The sequence below is a fragment of the Liolophura sinensis genome, chromosome 1 (assembly GCF_032854445.1).
Source record: "Liolophura sinensis isolate JHLJ2023 chromosome 1, CUHK_Ljap_v2, whole genome shotgun sequence".
NCBI classification, from domain to species: domain Eukaryota; kingdom Metazoa; phylum Mollusca; class Polyplacophora; order Chitonida; family Chitonidae; genus Liolophura; species Liolophura sinensis.
In genome coordinates this window covers 59,461,864-59,479,524 of record NC_088295.1, presented here as the reverse complement: position 1 = coordinate 59,479,524, position 17,661 = coordinate 59,461,864, and the positions used below count along the sequence as shown (strand labels likewise).

Genomic DNA, 17,661 nt, shown 5'->3' with positions numbered 1-17,661 from the left:
ATCAAAGTGCACGCATACTCCCAAAAAATGTTACTAATTGACCCCTTCATCAGTTTATCAGATATAACTAAAACCTTACATGACTGATTTATTTACTGTTGTATAATGCTGTACCCACAAACTTTTCACCAACACTCACAATGTAAACCTTCAGTTTCGTAGGAGGAGGAAGCCAAAATATTCAGAATAAACCACCAATGTTCAGCAAGATATTGCACAACAACCTTGCCCACACGTCGTGTAATACAGATTTATGCACACCATATTTATTTATTTATTTATTTGATTGGTGTTTTACGCCATACTCAAGAATTGGTAGGGAACAAGTTTTGTGCTAAATGACACCTGATTGCTAACTGTCACCACTTAGACATAAAGGGGAATCCATAAATTACTCATCCATTGCCAGATTTGAACCTGCATCTTCTGGATTCTACCTGTTGAAATGAAAGCACCTTATTAAACCACTTGGACATGGTGATGTCTACCCCACCCCATGCGAAGGGTTCTGTGCTATTATTCAGCTGTTTTTACATTATAGCAAGATGCCATATATGTACATGTAGGTATGAGTAGCATTTGCTTATAAAGGGAAAATGATATCACCAAGTGATCAATGCATAGCTCTGTACATATAAAAACACAAAAATAAGTATTTGTAATTCAGTACATGTGAACTGCCAACTCATGATTTATCAATTTAGGCTTTCATCATCAGTAAGCCATGGACTGAAAAATCATTGCATTCATTCAATAATCTTCAACCAATAAACCTGATTGTTATAGTAGCTTAAATTATTTTTCTGCAAACACCTTCCCAATAAACAGGTTATGTAACTCAATCTACTGTAATATCATAGAGTGCATGGCCTTGATAACATGATACAACGAGACAGATATTTCATCCGATCAGGTAAACTGATTAATTGATAAGATGTCATAAACTGTGTATATCTAGTTTCCAGACATGCACACATCATGTACAGTTCCATATAATGGGACCTTGCTGCCACACGAATGTGGACAAAGCTACAACCAACTGTGCCAAGGATAACTGAATTGAGCTGCAGTTGGGATGAGCTTAATGTTATTTCTCCACAGGCTAACAAGGACCTGTGAACACATGTTATTAACAGCTCCACAGCTACACCACAGTAATACAGTGTTAACCTCACTCATACAAAGATCACAGCCCAGGTGACAATGATTTATATATGTATGGTACATGTAGATTTTAAATTCAGTACAATAGTACATGTACATGCCAATGTAGATGCACATCTACACGTACATGTACTTCAACTATCTACCCTACATTTGTGTCGGGTTAATGTGAACTCCATTACATGTACAGCAATGAATGCTTTATGTAATTCTTTACATTATTTCATGACCAAATTTGTTTTTACAATTACAATCACACTCATCGCTTCATAATGTCGCCTTATAATCAATCAGCCATATAAATTCAGCTAATTAAATACAGCACTAAACTGTTTCAGCTAGTGCACAGTGGTTTCTGTTGGAATCTACCAGACCAAGTATACCAGGTTTTCTTGGCTACACACAAATCAAACCCAATTTACACATATTTAAATGTACATATAAGAGAAACATTCTAGGGTATACTTGCAGTGTAGGACAAAAATTCAATGCACAGACATGTTGACAGCTTTCACACACGAACCAATATTATTGTGTGAACAACATGTATGTGTAGTGTGTACAGTATATAATTTGACATTTGCTTACAAAGGCAAGTGTGGGAGTAGGCATACAGGACATCTGGAAAAAAGCCTTGAAGGCGGTGCTTAATGTCAAAGTGGAACAGCATCAATTGTTCTCACTTCTGACAATCATCACCCACTTACAGGTCTTCCTGTGGCTTCTGACCTCTTGATTCCTAATCCACATAATGCTGGATTCATTTGTGCATGCTCTCTGTAACATGTTTCTATAAAGGTAACTTTCTGTATTCACATGTACAGTTTATGTATATATTCCTCATGTTGTTTACCAGAAAGTGCAGTTTCGGCTTTACATCTGTAGAGCATCTGCACAGGGCTCCAACATCACTAGTATGTAGTCATCAGTACAATACCACTTCATTCTTCTGGGAGCAAATGTAGATCCAATTTCTGATAATATACAACACCTAGCTTACATTGTACATTACATCCAAAACAAAGTGGGAAAATACTGAATTCCAATAGTACTTCACAACACGTATCACAAATTTAATGAATTCATACAATTTAAGCACTTGGTATTTACAAGCAATTTACATTTTAGGGTGAAATGGAATTACAAGATGTAATAAATGGGAAGGTCATGGCCCAGTGGTTGTATGACTTTCGTTGATTTTAATACCCCCAACAAAAAATTTTTCCAGCATGGCCTCACATTTCTTTCCAAAAACTCAAATGGAGAACATGAAAGCTAAACATTCACTGGATCTACTAGCCTGATTTCTTTTCAGCTACAGATTATTGGATATAATCCTGGAAATGCAAGGTGTTGGTTCAAACCCAGCCTTGGGCAGGGAATCATGAAAAATCTCTGCCAACAAATAAATCTTTACCTTGGGGCCTTGGTGGCAATAGGTTTCTGATAGAGTGCAGCCTGCATGGCTGTTAGCCCAGTTCAGGTGGTACACTACCTAAGCAATTCACTCAGGTGCCCTGGTTTCCTCCTGGGTAAAACAAACTGCCTTCACGCAAGTGAAATTTTCCCAAGTACAACATTACACCCCAATGCATGAAAATCAATACAAGTAAGTAAATTTGATATATTAAATTATAGTAGTCAAGTTAGGGGAAGTGGAAGCCCTAGAACACTGCCAAATATCCAGCAATGGGCCACCTCAAAAGATATTCTGGGTTCAACAGACGGCCACTGCAGCGGCTAAGCAGCCTCATGAATCGTAACAAGCACTTGCAATACATTTGCAATGCCTCTATCCATTCAACCAGGGCTGATTAATAAGGCCACAAACACTAACACTAGAAATCTGGAATAGACTTATACCTACATGTAAAGGGCCTGATCCAGGACGTTTTCAAACCCGTCAAAAGAGTTTAGGATACAAAATGAAAAAAATTTGATTTCTTTGTGTTATCTGAATGTGTAAAAATGGTAAAACTAACAGATTTCAGAATCAAAAAGGTGCCCAAACTGCTCATGTAGATCAACCGCTTATGTACATGTAACAAGTATCTGTTGACTGTACTCATTACTTTAAAGATAAATCTCCATTGTCGAGTCTGCAGATATTTCAGGTCATGTCAGTTAGATCCGAAAAAATTTATTAAATCCATTTGCAGACACATGCAAACACTAATAGCTGATTTGAAAAAGGATGAAATATTGATTTCACCTCTACCGAAGTAAAGCGCAAAACAACAATCAATGTCAGCCTAGATGTGATGATTCATTGAAGTGTTTGGTTTCGAATCATCCCCAATGCCATAAAAATAGTTTAGCAATAGTTCATAACGACATGTGTGCAAATTAAACTAAAGAGTTTGACATGAGTGTCACACTGAAACCTGCCCTTATCAAACATGTTGAGGTTGTCAGTACAGCCGTTTGCTTTGAGCATCATCAGGGAATCTCGGACCCATGCAGCCTAGAAAATAACAGATCGACGTTGTGCTTACGATAAATCAACGCACGAAAAGTTAAGGACAAAAAGTGTCTGCAAGTTTAAGGCCATGGGGATGCATTTTATAGATAATTTTTGTCTCACACACTGTGACACACTGCCACAGCAACTGCATCAGGTTGTTAAATAAAGCATACTCTAATGTTGGTTTGAGGCCATCCTGATCCATGGTCAAACAAAATTTTGCCATACCTAAGGTCAGAGCAATCTCGGACTAAGTCAAACCATAGACTAGGACCAGCCAATAAAACAGTTACTTTAGTCTATGTGCCACATTCAGATTTCACAGAACACTATACTGTTTGGACATTGATATAGGCTTTATGAGAGACACTTGTTCACAGGTGTTCCGCGTGGGGGTGCTCGCATATATACCAGAACACTCAATTCGCCCAATGCTCATGGACGAAGGTCGTGTACTGCCAGGGTTTTAACCCCAACTTTGGCGCCCCCCACTCGGAACCCTTTGAGCTTGTGTCTCTCGTAGGCCCTATACTCGGCACATAACAAACATCCAAATATTTTGTCAGACTATGAAATTTCTGAAGTTTTAATTTTGTCTTAACCACTGGCATTCTTAACACAATTTAAATATGTATTATATATAGGCCTACACGAACGTACGTATTTTGATTTTCAGGATAATTATACCTTCTTAAATTTACTTCAATCATTCACGCACAATACCATTATCAACAATAACAATGATTAACTTTTTTACCATATTATATGATCAATAAGATTTTTTTTTAAAAATTACTAAAGCTGAATATATTCAGGTTACTAACAGCAACATCGTATTATAATTTGAAGTTAGCATTAACTAGCTAGCATAGATTGAGCCATGGTGCACAAAAATCAAATTTTCTCATAGTCCAGACCAAAGTCTTTGCTGTAGATGCAATATTAGATAACAACAACAGAACTGTGATCTAAATAAAACCAGTAACACTCTGTAACTAAGTCAGTAGGTTGTAAATTGTATCAGCGTATTTTTGCGCTCACCTGACAGCCGATCCGGTTCCAAGCCTGAAGAGACATCCAGTCCACAAATCACAAAATAATCTGCAAACCTGTTAGGGGACACCGACGACGACATGGTAAACGAATACCCGGTATATTATTCCACACAGAGTCCCATCATTGTTAAAATTTCCTCCCGAACAACCAGAAAAATCTTTAATAAAGCCAGATCGCAGTGTTTGGCATCTTTGTTGGTTCCCATTTTCGCCTGTGTTTACCAGATGTCAAAAAGATGGCGCTGTTGGTCGCACCGGAAGTCATCCAGAGTTACCGGCCTTTATTTCGAAGCATTGATCAATGGTAACTATTTAACGAATTTCCCCTGCGCCTACTTGATTTCGAACTTCTTTGTGATGTATTCTGGTAGTTTGTTGAACAAAAACGAAAAAGTCTGCAACAGTAATCGCAAATGCATTGTGACACGAAAAACGCGAAAATGAAAATGTGTCGTCTGTTAAGTTTGACAAGGACAGAAATGATGCGTACAGGTACCCCCTGAAAGAAAAGAAAAAAAAAAAAATGCAAAAGCGATATCACTAATCACAGTGGTGGTGTTTCAAGAAACACTGTAGAATTTAATGGCATCATTTACCAGAAGAATTTCCTTACGCCGTGCAGCTTTTGCTAAACTCATTTAGACCTACCACTACTAGAATTAGCAGAAATAAAAATAGGTGTCTCCATGGACGAGTTCTTAGCGTGCTAGCGCAACACAGTGACTAGCCTCTCCTCAGTGCAATCGCTGCGGGTTCATGCTGGCATCCTCTCTGGTCGCACAGTATCTGGGATGGGCTCTGTTCAGTTTCTTCCCACATTCATGACAACACGTTGCAGGCTGCGTAGTATATCAAACTATTCTTGAGTAGGTCATAAAAGACAAATGAAGTAAATTTAAATATATTCAAATTTAAATATTAAAATATATTTCAAATTTTGGAATAAGGATTAAATGTTAATCATTGTTAATGTGCAAAGAGTACCATAGCTTGAGTTTGTCTAATATAGTTCTTGTATAGTTTTTATACAAGAATTATATTACTCACTTTCCAATACCTGTATGATAATATTTGGTCTGTTTCAGGTGAAGGATGTTACCATTGGTGAGGCAGTGTGTCATGTCCTCCCAAAGGAGACTAAATGTTTTACTCAGGCATGCGATGATGGTCAGTCTCACATCACGACTGACCAGTGGAACAGTAGTGTCCCAGGTGTGTGGAGAAGGGCAGTACTGTATTTCACTTAAAGTTTAGCACTTTTCCAAATGAACACATTTGGCTTGAATGTGGTTGATTCATCCAACTTAAGGCCAAGTTTGATTAATTTCTTATCAGAAAAACTCAAGTGTTGGCATCAGTAGGATCATTTTGAGGCCTTTATGTGTTTCTGAAAGTATATTTCTACGGACCAAGCTCTAGGTGAAATATAGTGCTTAGCTGAAATCTCATTTTATATAGCGTGAATAAATTTGTTGTGCTTGAGAATGTCTGTGAAAATGAAAAATATATATTTTTGGAACATGAGGAATGAAGTGTATTGAAAATACTGGCCTACAGTAAAATAAGCTGTGCTATTAAATGCATATACAGGGCGTAATTTAGGAATTATATTTGGGCACCCATAGAAGACATTGTAGGGCTCACTTCAAGTTTGCTTAACAAAGGAATTTCTCACTGAAGTCTGGAGGCAATGTAAAATGGAGAAATTTTTATACAAAAAAAAAAATTATTCCATCTTATCATTTTTATATGGCCTTGTTTGGGCACCCAAACTATTGATGGCCAAACCCTATATATAGGGTGATGGCTTCCTCTCCGGTTGTACGTGGGAAGGTCTGTCAGCAACCTGTGGATGGTTGTGGGTTTCCCCCAGGCTGTGCCCAGTTTCTTCCCACCATAAGGCTGACTGCCATTGTATAAGTGAAATATTCTTGAGTACAGTGTAAAACACCAGTCAAATAAATAAATATATACAGGGTCATCCTAGATCTTTTACTCAGCACTGTGCTGTATTTATTTACAAGAAAATGCACAGATATTTGTATGAAGCTATATAAGACCATAAAGCTTGCCTTATCCTACAAATGGAAATTGTAAAGTATGTAAGCCACATCTAAAGTTAACTATTTCTGAATAAAGTTTTCTTGTAGTGATTTAAACAGAATTATGTGAACATGGAACATCTTGTGCAATCTGTAAATGTCGTATGTTTTACATCTATATAATATGGTTTTGAATGTGGTATAAGAAAACCCTTTCACATCAGTTAAAAATTTGTGAATTACTTATATATGAATATTCTATTGTTTAAACAGTTTTGCTCCTCAAGTGCTGGAGATGAGGTGAAAAAAGCGAAAGAAGCCGCAGGTGTTCGGTCGAATGGGGAGCCCACAATATTTAGCAAGATTTTGGACAAGTCTATTCCCGCTGATATTATTTATGAAGATAACCAGGTCAGATTATTTTCCATCTGGTGAAGTGGTTATGGCTGCTTTTAGTTAAATTTATCTGTTTCTTGCTTTTATAGTATCTTGAGGCTCCTCCTTGGTCAAGTCAGTCAGAGGCCTCTCACTAATGAAGTTCAAGTCCAGCTCAAACTGGCTTCCTCTCCAGTCATTTGTTCATTCAAAGCTCATTTGCTTTGAGGAAGTGATGTACTTCAGTAGTTTTGAAACTTTGTGATCAAGTTTCACCTGTCATGTCACATGCTTGTGTTGTGGTTTTTCCAGCAGAAATGTGACCTTGTCATAGGAATTCATGTGACAAGGTCATTTCACATGCCTTATGATAATGGTTACCGTAGTGTTTCTCCAGTGTGTTACCGCAGTGTTTCTCCAGTGTGTTACCGCAGTGTTTCTCCAATGTGTTACCGCAGTGTTTCTCCAGTGTGTTACCGTAGTGTTTCTCCAGTGTGTTACCCTAGTGTTTCTCCAGTGTGTTACCGTAGTGTTTCTCCAGTGTGTTACCGTAGTGTTTCTCCAGTGTGTTACCGTAGTGTTTCTCCAGTGTGTTACCGTAGTGTTTCTCCAGTGTGTCTCCAGTGTGTCTCCAGTGTGTTACCGTAGTGTTTCTCCAGTGTGTTACCGTAGTGTTTCTCCAGTGTGTTACCGTAGTGTTTCTCCAGTGTGTTACCGTAGTGTTTCTCCAATGTGTTACCGTAGTGTTTCTCCAGTGTGTTACCGTAGTGTTTCTCCAGTGTGTTACCATAGTGTTTCTCCAGTGTGTTACCCTAGTGTTTCTCCAGTGTGTTATGCTCCATGTGCATTCTTTCCAGTGTATTCTGATACATGATATGAATTGTTTAGTCCTATTCAATTTGACCTCTCCTATATTACGGGTACCCTATTTCCTCAACCTTTTCACATATGAAAGAGTAAGTTGAGGCGCAGTTTTGTAGACAAAATTACATTGGTTGGATTAGCCAATTTCAGGGCTTCCCAAAAAGTATAATTTTATCAGTCTACACAGAATAATGCTTTCAGAATATGCTTAAATAAACACCTTGCAAACATGCGAAAGGTTTCAAGAATTACCGTAAAAACAAATTAATTTTTCCATTGCATAGCATTCAGTGATGTGCCTCCTTGAGCTTATTTTACCAGCCATGTTTTTCTTTTTCCCCAAGAGCAGTGTTCCGTTATATGAATTCTTTGGCCCCAGTTAATTTCACAGGTTATACATTTTATATTTCCAGTGTGTGGTGTTCCGTTATATGAATTCTTTGGCCCCAGTTAATTTCACAGGTTATACATTTTATATTTCCAGTGTGTGGCGTTCCGTTATATGAATTCTTTGGCCCCAGTTAATTTCACAGGTTATACATTTTATATTTCCAGTGTGTGGCGTTCCGTTATATGAATTCTTTGGCCCCAGTTAATTTCACAGGTTATACATTTTATATTTCCAGTGTGTGGCGTTCCGTTATATGAATTCTTTGGCCCCAGTTAATTTCACAGGTTATACATTTTATATTTCCAGTGTGTGACGTTCCGTTATATGAATTCTTTGGCCCCAGTTAATTTCACAGGTTATACATTTTATATTTCCAGTGTGTGGCGTTCCGTTATATGAATTCTTTGGCCCCAGTTAATTTCACAGGTTATACATTTTATATTTCCAGTGTGTGGCGTTCCGTAATGTGAATTCTTTGGCCCCAGTTAATTTCACAGGTTATACATTTTATATTTCCAGTGTGTGGCGTTCCGTAATGTGAATTCTTTGGCCCCAGTTAATTTCACAGGTTATACATTATATATTTCCAGTGTGTGGCGTTCCGTTATATGAATTCTTTGGCCCCAGTTAATTTCACAGGTTATACATTTTATATTTCCAGTGTGTGGCGTTCCGTTATATGAATTCTTTGGCCCCAGTTAATTTCACAGGTTATACATTTTATATTTCCAGTGTGTGGCGTTCCGTAATGTGAATTCTTTGGCCCCAGTTAATTTCACAGGTTATACATTATATATTTCCAGTGTGTGGCGTTCCGTTATATGAATTCTTTGGCCCCAGTTAATTTCACAGGTTATACATTTTATATTTCCAGTGTGTGGCGTTCCGTTATATGAATTCTTTGGCCCCAGTTAATTTCACAGGTTATACATTTTATATTTCCAGTGTGTGGCGTTCCGTTATATGAATTCTTTGGCGTTAATTTCACAGGTTATACATTATATATTTCCAGTGTGTGGCGTTCCGTTATATGAATTCTTTGGCCCCAGTTAATTTCACAGGTTATACATTATATATTTCCAGTGTGTGGCGTTCCGTTATATGAATTCTTTGGCCCCAGTTAATTTCACAGGTTATACATTTTATATTTCCAGTGTGTGGCGTTCCGTTATATGAATTCTTTGGCCCCAGTTAATTTCACAGGTTATACATTTTATATTTCCAGTGTGTGGCGTTCCGTAATGTGAATTCTTTGGCCCCAGTTAATTTCACAGGTTATACATTATATATTTCCAGTGTGTGGCGTTCCGTTATATGAATTCTTTGGCCCCAGTTAATTTCACAGGTTATACATTTTATATTTCCAGTGTGTGGCGTTCCGTTATATGAATTCTTTGGCCCCAGTTAATTTCACAGGTTATACATTTTATATTTCCAGTGTGTGGCGTTCCGTTATATGAATTCTTTGGCCCCAGTTAATTTCACAGGTTATACATTTTATATTTCCAGTGTGTGGCGTTCCGTTATATGAATTCTTTGGCCCCAGTTAATTTCACAGGTTATACATTTTATATTTCCAGTGTGTGACGTTCCGTTATATGAATTCTTTGGCCCCAGTTAATTTCACAGGTTATACATTTTATATTTCCAGTGTGTGGCGTTCCGTTATATGAATTCTTTGGCCCCAGTTAATTTCACAGGTTATACATTTTATATTTCCAGTGTGTGGCGTTCCGTAATGTGAATTCTTTGGCCCCAGTTAATTTCACAGGTTATACATTTTATATTTCCAGTGTGTGGCGATCCGTAATGTGAATTCTTTGGCCCCAGTTAATTTCACAGGTTATACATTATATATTTCCAGTGTGTGGCGTTCCGTTATATGAATTCTTTGGCCCCAGTTAATTTCACAGGTTATACATTTTATATTTCCAGTGTGTGGCGTTCCGTTATATGAATTCTTTGGCCCAGTTAATTTCACAGGTTATACATTTTATATTTCCAGTGTGTGGCGTTCCGTTATATGAATTCTTTGGCCCCAGTTAATTTCACAGGTTATACATTTTATATTTCCAGTGTGTGGCGTTCCGTAATGTGAATTCTTTGGCCCCAGTTAATTTCACAGGTTATACATTATATATTTCCAGTGTGTGGCGTTCCGTTATATGAATTCTTTGGCCCCAGTTAATTTCACAGGTTATACATTTTATATTTCCAGTGTGTGGCGTTCCGTTATATGAATTCTTTGGCCCCAGTTAATTTCACAGGTTATACATTTTATATTTCCAGTGTGTGGCGTTCCGTTATATGAATTCTTTGGCCCCAGTTAATTTCACAGGTTATACATTATATATTTCCAGTGTGTGGCGTTCCGTTATATGAATTCTTTGGCCCCAGTTAATTTCACAGGTTATACATTTTATATTTCCAGTGTGTGGCGTTCCGTTATATGAATTCTTTGGCCCCAGTTAATTTCACAGGTTATACATTTTATATTTCCAGTGTGTGGCGTTCCGTTATATGAATTCTTTGGCCCCAGTTAATTTCACAGGTTATACATTTTATATTTCCAGTGTGTGGCGTTCCGTAATGTGAATTCTTTGGCCCCAGTTAATTTCACAGGTTATACATTATATATTTCCAGTGTGTGGCGTTCCGTTATATGAATTCTTTGGCCCCAGTTAATTTCACAGGTTATACATTTTATATTTCCAGTGTGTGGCGTTCCGTTATATGAATTCTTTGGCCCCAGTTAATTTCACAGGTTATACATTTTATATTTCCAGTGTGTGGCGTTCCGTTATATGAATTCTTTGGCCCCAGTTAATTTCACAGGTTATACATTATATATTTCCAGTGTGTGGCGTTCCGTGATGTAAATTCTTTGGCCCCAGTTAATTTCACAGGTTATACATTATATATTTCCAGTGTGTGGCGTTCCGTGATGTAAATTCTTTGGCCCCAGTTAATTTCACAGGTTATACATTATATATTTCCAGTGTGTGGCGTTCCGTGATGTGAATCCTGTAGCTCCAGTTCATTTCCTGGTCATCCCTAGATCACCTATCCTTGTCTTAGTGAAGCTCAGGACTCCGATGAACAGGTAATACACATACATTACTGTCAGTAACATCCTCATATCTATCAGTATTCACTGTAATTTCATAATTTACCAAAAATATTTTGGAGACTCTAGAGTTAACTACTGTTATAACATGCAATATATATATCTTCTTGTGTTCTGATATGCTTTATAGTTGACCAAACTGGTCATTGTAAATTAAGTATATTTCTTACAAGACAAAAATTATAAAAGATTACATCTAGACTTACAATGAAATGTTAAACATTTATTTTTTTATTTATTTGATTGGTGTTTTACGCCATACTCTAGAATATTGCACTTATATGATGGCGGCCAGCATTATGGTGGGAGGAAACCGAGCAGAGCCCGGGGTAACCCACAACCATCTGCAGGTTGCTGACAGACCTTCCCATGTACGGCCCAAGAGGAAGCATGAGCTGGACTTGAACTCACAGCGGCCGCATTGGTGAGAGACTCCTGGGTCATTACCCCGTGCAAGCGCGCTAACCAACTGAGCCACAGAAGCCCCAAATGTTTTTGAGACTCTCTAGAGTTAACTGCTGTTATAACATGCAATCCATATATCTTCTCGCATTCAGATATGCTTTATAGTTGACTAAAACTGGTCAGTGTACATTAATTATTGTTCAAGACAAAATTATAAAGGATTACATCCAGACTTACAATAACATGTTAAACAGATGTCTGTCTGTGTGTGTGTGTGTGTGTGTGTGCGGAGGTAGAATATAGATGGAGGCACAACTGTGGGGCTTCAAAGGCCCAATGTATGTACCCACACCGTGAGGGCTGCTCTGTGTTGTGACAGGAGATTAGAGCTGTCTGGCTTGGTCAGGCCTAGTCACAAGCGCTCTCGCGAGGCTGTCACAGGCGAAGACCCAGGACACATGTTTTAATAAAGACTTAATCAAGTCAAAGCTCGCGTAGATCTGCCGACAACACCTGTAAGTGTACTTCTGTTTGTGGTTTTTGGTTGAAATTAAAATGAATAAATGTTTTGAACATTGAAGCCTGTTGGCGAATAAGCAGACCAATAACACAAAGAAAGGGCTGGCTGACGTCTTGATCTTGGAATCGCATGAACAAATCAGAAAAAAAACGTACATATATTATAATAAAGTTTCTGTGGAAATCACATAAGTTATTGATGGTTCTATAATTAGCAGGATAATCTCCAGGAATTACAGGGCCTATATGGTTACAGATGTTGATCTACAGTTACTGAATTTAATGGAATTATCAGCTTATTGTATAAGATTCGGTAAATCTGCTAATTTACATGTCTTTTGTGATCAATGCATTAATTCCTATCGGTTTAACTTGTTCGGTCTGGAACAGACTCGAAGTACTGGTCTTTATTTTATTTATTGTGACGCATTACAAAGTTTTATATTCAACACTGAGAGAAATGGATTTTGTAAAATTTGCAACAAAAATTGCAGTCTATAACTTGATGTGTTATCTACGTTCACATGAAATTAATTTTTTTTCAATTGATCGCATAGTATTTCAAGTTACGAAAAAATCGTTTCGCAGCAGGGTCTTTTTCAGACCACTGTAACAACGTACATGTATCCAAGTCTCGCACTGCTGTCAGTCAAACATGTTCTCATAGGTCATTTTATCAGCAATTTAAAACAGTTCTTGGTGACCAGTGTGTACAGGGAAAAATGCATAGAGGCAATATATGTGTTCTGTGGAGAAGGCTCCTTTTCATAACTCAGGATACCATCATGCAGTCCGCAGGTCTGTCAACCGTGACCAGGCCGAATAGCACCGCCTACTATTCTACCTCCATGGTGTGTGTCTGTCTGTCACTTTTGTTTAGAATGCACCAGCACTAATTTGATTGTCGTCGTATTGTTGTGAAGCTGTTTTTCTGTTAACATTTTTATGGATTAAAGTTGCATTTTTGTGGAAGGCCCAATGAGATGTGCAGTATGATATAAAGGTTGAAATAATGTTTCATTCAACACTATTTTGGTGCATAATAAAGAACTCAGCCCTATTCTACAATATTTTCCAATTTCATGGGGAAGTAACTCTCATTGGCTTATTCAGTGTATGCCCGTCTCTATAAGGTAACCTCCCCTTGAACATTTTGATTGTGTAAATTTGACTAGCATACATTCTCATTCCATTGTTGGATGTTTTCACTTCATTCATCAACTCTACATATTAAAGATGTATCCAGACTTTATGAAGGAAAAGCTAGCAGAATATATTAATTTCTCAGAATGTAAAAATTGCTTTCTATTTCAGGAAATGTTTTGAAGAGACTTACAGTGGTGTTTTGCAAAAATTTAAGGATATCAGTAATGGGTCTTATGCCATAGTGTTTTGTTGAGTGAATGATTTTTGTGTCTGATTTTCTTCCTTCTTTTTATATTATCAGTTATTAGGACATTTGTTGACAGTGGCCAGAAAAATGGCAGCAAAAGAACAACTTCAGGAGGGCTACAGAGTCGGTAAGATTTTAGAAGAACTGACCACCATTAAAGTAAAAGAAAGCTAAAATGTGAAGTAAGGTTCATCATACAGACAAATGAAAACCATACGTAAAAATGCTTTCATTTATTTTTTGAGATTTTTTTAAGATTGTTGAAAGGCATTCAAATAGTTGAATGGTAAGGTGGGCTTTATGAGCCACACTGACAGTATCTAGGAACTCTGACATCACATCACCTTTTTTCCTGATGTTCACCAGAAGGAAGGAAATTTTGGGAATCTTTTATCAGTAATCTTTTATTCATGGGTAAAAAGAGTTATTCCAACATTCAGTGTCGTGGTTAGAGTTGGAAAAACTTCCTGTGATGTCAGAGTTTCCAAACTCTGATAGCATGGTCTCTAAAGCCTACCTTAGAAATCAAATGTTTCAACGCCTTTAACTCTCTTCACAGAAATCTAAAGTTGTAAGTGGCCTGTTTAATGATGCCTACTTCAATTTTTAGAGGTTTTTCCTTTAAATAAGCTCCTGCTTTAAATAAATCTCCTCCCGATTCCAAATATAGTCTTCATGATTTTTATTTTTTTTTTACAGTTATTTACTGAGAACAAAATGCAAGTGTATTGAGGTTCTTTGAAGGATTTTGACCATACTGAACAAGCTGAATCAGAGTGACATCATTGGTTGTTACAGCTAAATAGCCTGTGATTGCTACATATCTACAGCATGTGTACATGTGTAGTGCTCCCTTAGAACCTCAATGGTATTTTGCATTTTATTCACTGTGAAAAAAAAATACCATGAAAAGTATATTTGGAAACTACATGAAGATGATGTATGATGCACCAAGTTAAAGCTTCTTTCTTTAAGCAGTTTTTCTTAAAACTTTGAACCTGCAGATGGTCGTGAGTTTCCACCGGGTTCTGCCATTTTCCTCCCACCTTAATGCTGGCTGCCGTCATATAAGTGAAATGTTCTTGAGTACGGCGTAAAACACCAGTCAAATAAATAAATCTTTAAAACTTTGTACAAATGTATAACCTCAGTGGATTGGGTTTAGACATTCAGTCCAGTGGTCCAACTTGGGTCTCAAAAAATCTTCATCTTAATCTAAAGCAAAAAATCTGAATCGGCCAGAATCAAGCAAAATATGTCACTTGAAAAATGCTTAACTTTGAAGGATACATGAAAACACTTTTTTCCTTAATGTGCAGATTATCTTGTGTAATAACATATAAAAAATACAAACAAAGTTTTCACTTTGTGGGGTAAAAATGGCTTCAAAGTACAGTTTTCTTAATGCCCTAGGGGTCAGTCCAGAAATTAAGTAGCTTGAAGTGGTGATGTCAGTGATGATTGCTGTTTAAAAAGAGCGCTGTTGGGGACAAGCCGAACAGATCTGGGTGAATGGGGAGAATGTGTGGTGAAACAGGCGAAGGGGACCAGGTGTAGGGGCACGGAGGGGTGCTAAGGTGGCCGAAGAAGCCATGCAGTATCAGTGTACATATCACCTTGTCCACTCTGCAGCGACAGTATGAGTGTAAATGTGAAGGGTCAACAAGAAGATTGGTCCTCCTTCCTGAAGGAAGATTGGTCCTCCTTCCTCAAAGAAGATTGGTCTTCATTCCTCAAGGAAGATTGATCCTCCTTCCTGAAGGAAGATTGGTCCTCCTTCCTCAAGGGAGATTGGTCCTCCTTCCTCAAGGGAGATTCGGTACTAATGGAACACCCCCTTTGAAAATTTTATAATTATTTTGTACTCTTTGATTATACTTAATTATGAATGTCACCTTTGTGCTGTATATAAATGTGCAAGCAAATGTACATGTATTTTCAGTGATCAACAATGGAGTGAATGGAGCGCAGTCTGTATATCACCTACATGTACATGTGATGGGAGGTCTCCAGATGGCTTGGCCTCCAGGGTAAACTGCCCCGGGAGAGGGATAGGTCATGGTTTGGAGCACAGCATGTGTCACTCTACGTGTCTCCTTCTGAATGAGTGTGTGAAAAGTTTCGGTCAGCTTGTGAGTTATGCTGGATTCTTAAGCTTACCAGAAACAGGCTACTGTTACTTTTACCTATGGATTTAGTAATCAGATAAGTAAAACTTACAGGAACGAATTGGCTACAGAGACTATTATCATCACAACAGAGATTTTTGGCAAAATATGGATGAGCGCAAGTCCTGTTGATTTTTTGCTATTATTTTAGAACAGCTCAAATGATTATCTTTCTCAAAATACCAGCCTTATCTCTGCATGTACTGCAGTTTAAAATCAGTAATTACATTCATAAAATCTATTGAGAGGGTTGCATCTTTTTTTAAATTTTAGAATCATTTTAACACTACAAATACTACAGTTACAAGTTTAATATTCACTGAAAGACAGTAATTCAAGATTTTTGTAGTAAATACAGAGAATTTATTTTTAAAATATTCAAATGTGGATTTTTTTACCAAAAATCTCCACTACAGTCTCTTTAAGTAATGGAAGTGACAAAATGTTGTCTTGCCATTAAATACCATTAATAAGTGAAAATATCAGCTACAACATGTTTGGTAGATCAGGTGAAATATCAGCTACTACCTGTGTAGTAGATCAGGTGAAATATCAGCTACTACATGTGTAGTAGATCAGGTGCAATATCAGCTACTACCTGTGTAGTAGTTCAGGTGTAATATCACCTATTACATGTGTAGTAGATCAGGTGCAATATCAGCTACTACCTGTGTAGTAGATCAGGTGTAATATCAGCTACTACATGTGTAGTAGATCAAGTGTAATATCAAGCTACTACATGTGTAGTAGATCAGGTGTAATATCAGCTACTACATGTGTAGTAGATCAGGTGTAATATCAGCTACTACCTGTGTAGTAAATCAGGTGTGTGAAGTATGTAATCATTAATGTTAATCAGACCCCATCCCCTGCCTTGTCACATGCTGGGTAACAAAAGTCTGCTTGTTTTTTATGACAGTGAATATTACCTTTGTTATGATCTCGTATATAGACCTCACTCCCTCTCAATAAGAAATATTTGTTTTACACAAAATGCTTTGAGTCATTGAAAAGACAATTCTGGACCAGTATTGCCCCTCCCCACCCCCCACCCCCCCTCTCTTCCAAACTATTAAGGCTATGTTATTTGTTGTCTTTTAGATGAATGAAAGATTAGAATGAAACTTAATGACGTTGATTTTCTCCAGCAGACACAAGCATGCAGATCATTAGTTTGACCTGATATTGGCTTACTTATACAACTGACCATTAGGTTTGTTTACTTGTATTCAGATATTAGTCAGAATAATAATTGAATGTAATTATGAAATGTACAGTTTGCTGAGCAAAAACAATTATATTTGTAAATTGTGATACACTTTTTATGTTGATTTGCTGTTATATTGGGATTATCTGATTTAGGGCAAAAAAGTAAATTAATATAATGTTATGCTTAATGTTGTCTTCATAGTAACACGTCAGTTTATTTATTGATTTGATTGGTATGTTACGTCCTGCTCAAGAATATTTACTCACTTATACGACGACGGCCAGCATTACGGAGGGAGGAAACCAGGCACAGCCCAGGGGAAACCCACAAACATCCCTCCGCAGGTGGCTGACAGACCTTCCAACGTATGGCTGGAGAGGAAGCCAGCATGAGCTGAACTTGACTCACAGCGACCGCATTGGTGAGAGGCTCCTAGGTCATTACGCTGCGCTAGCAGGCTAACCAACTGAGCCACGGAGGCCCG

General features: G+C 37.6%; 2 protein-coding genes across 5 annotated transcripts in view; one reads left to right on the top strand and one right to left on the bottom strand.

Annotated features, from left to right (window-relative positions):
* LOC135476430 (DENN domain-containing protein 5B-like) overlaps positions 1-4,883 on the bottom strand; it is a 58,594-nt gene extending 53,711 nt beyond the window's left edge. For all 4 annotated transcript variants that reach the window (XM_064756468.1, XM_064756460.1, XM_064756483.1 and 1 more), the window contains exon 1: positions 4,670-4,883. In XM_064756468.1, coding sequence (XP_064612538.1) covers positions 4,670-4,763 — 94 coding nt within the window. In that variant the 5' untranslated portion in view covers positions 4,764-4,883. The remainder of the gene's footprint in view (positions 1-4,669) is intronic.
* A 162-nt stretch (positions 4,884-5,045) lies between these two features.
* LOC135481996 (uncharacterized HIT-like protein Synpcc7942_1390) lies at positions 5,046-16,806 on the top strand. The gene is given in 7 exon segments (XM_064761803.1): positions 5,046-5,175; positions 5,769-5,895; positions 6,999-7,136; positions 11,355-11,424; positions 11,427-11,458; positions 13,854-13,926; positions 15,742-16,806. Coding segments are annotated over 6 exon segments (525 nt in total). The 5' UTR covers positions 5,046-5,175; positions 5,769-5,775; the 3' UTR covers positions 15,834-16,806.
* Positions 16,807-17,661: the final 855 nt, after the last annotated feature.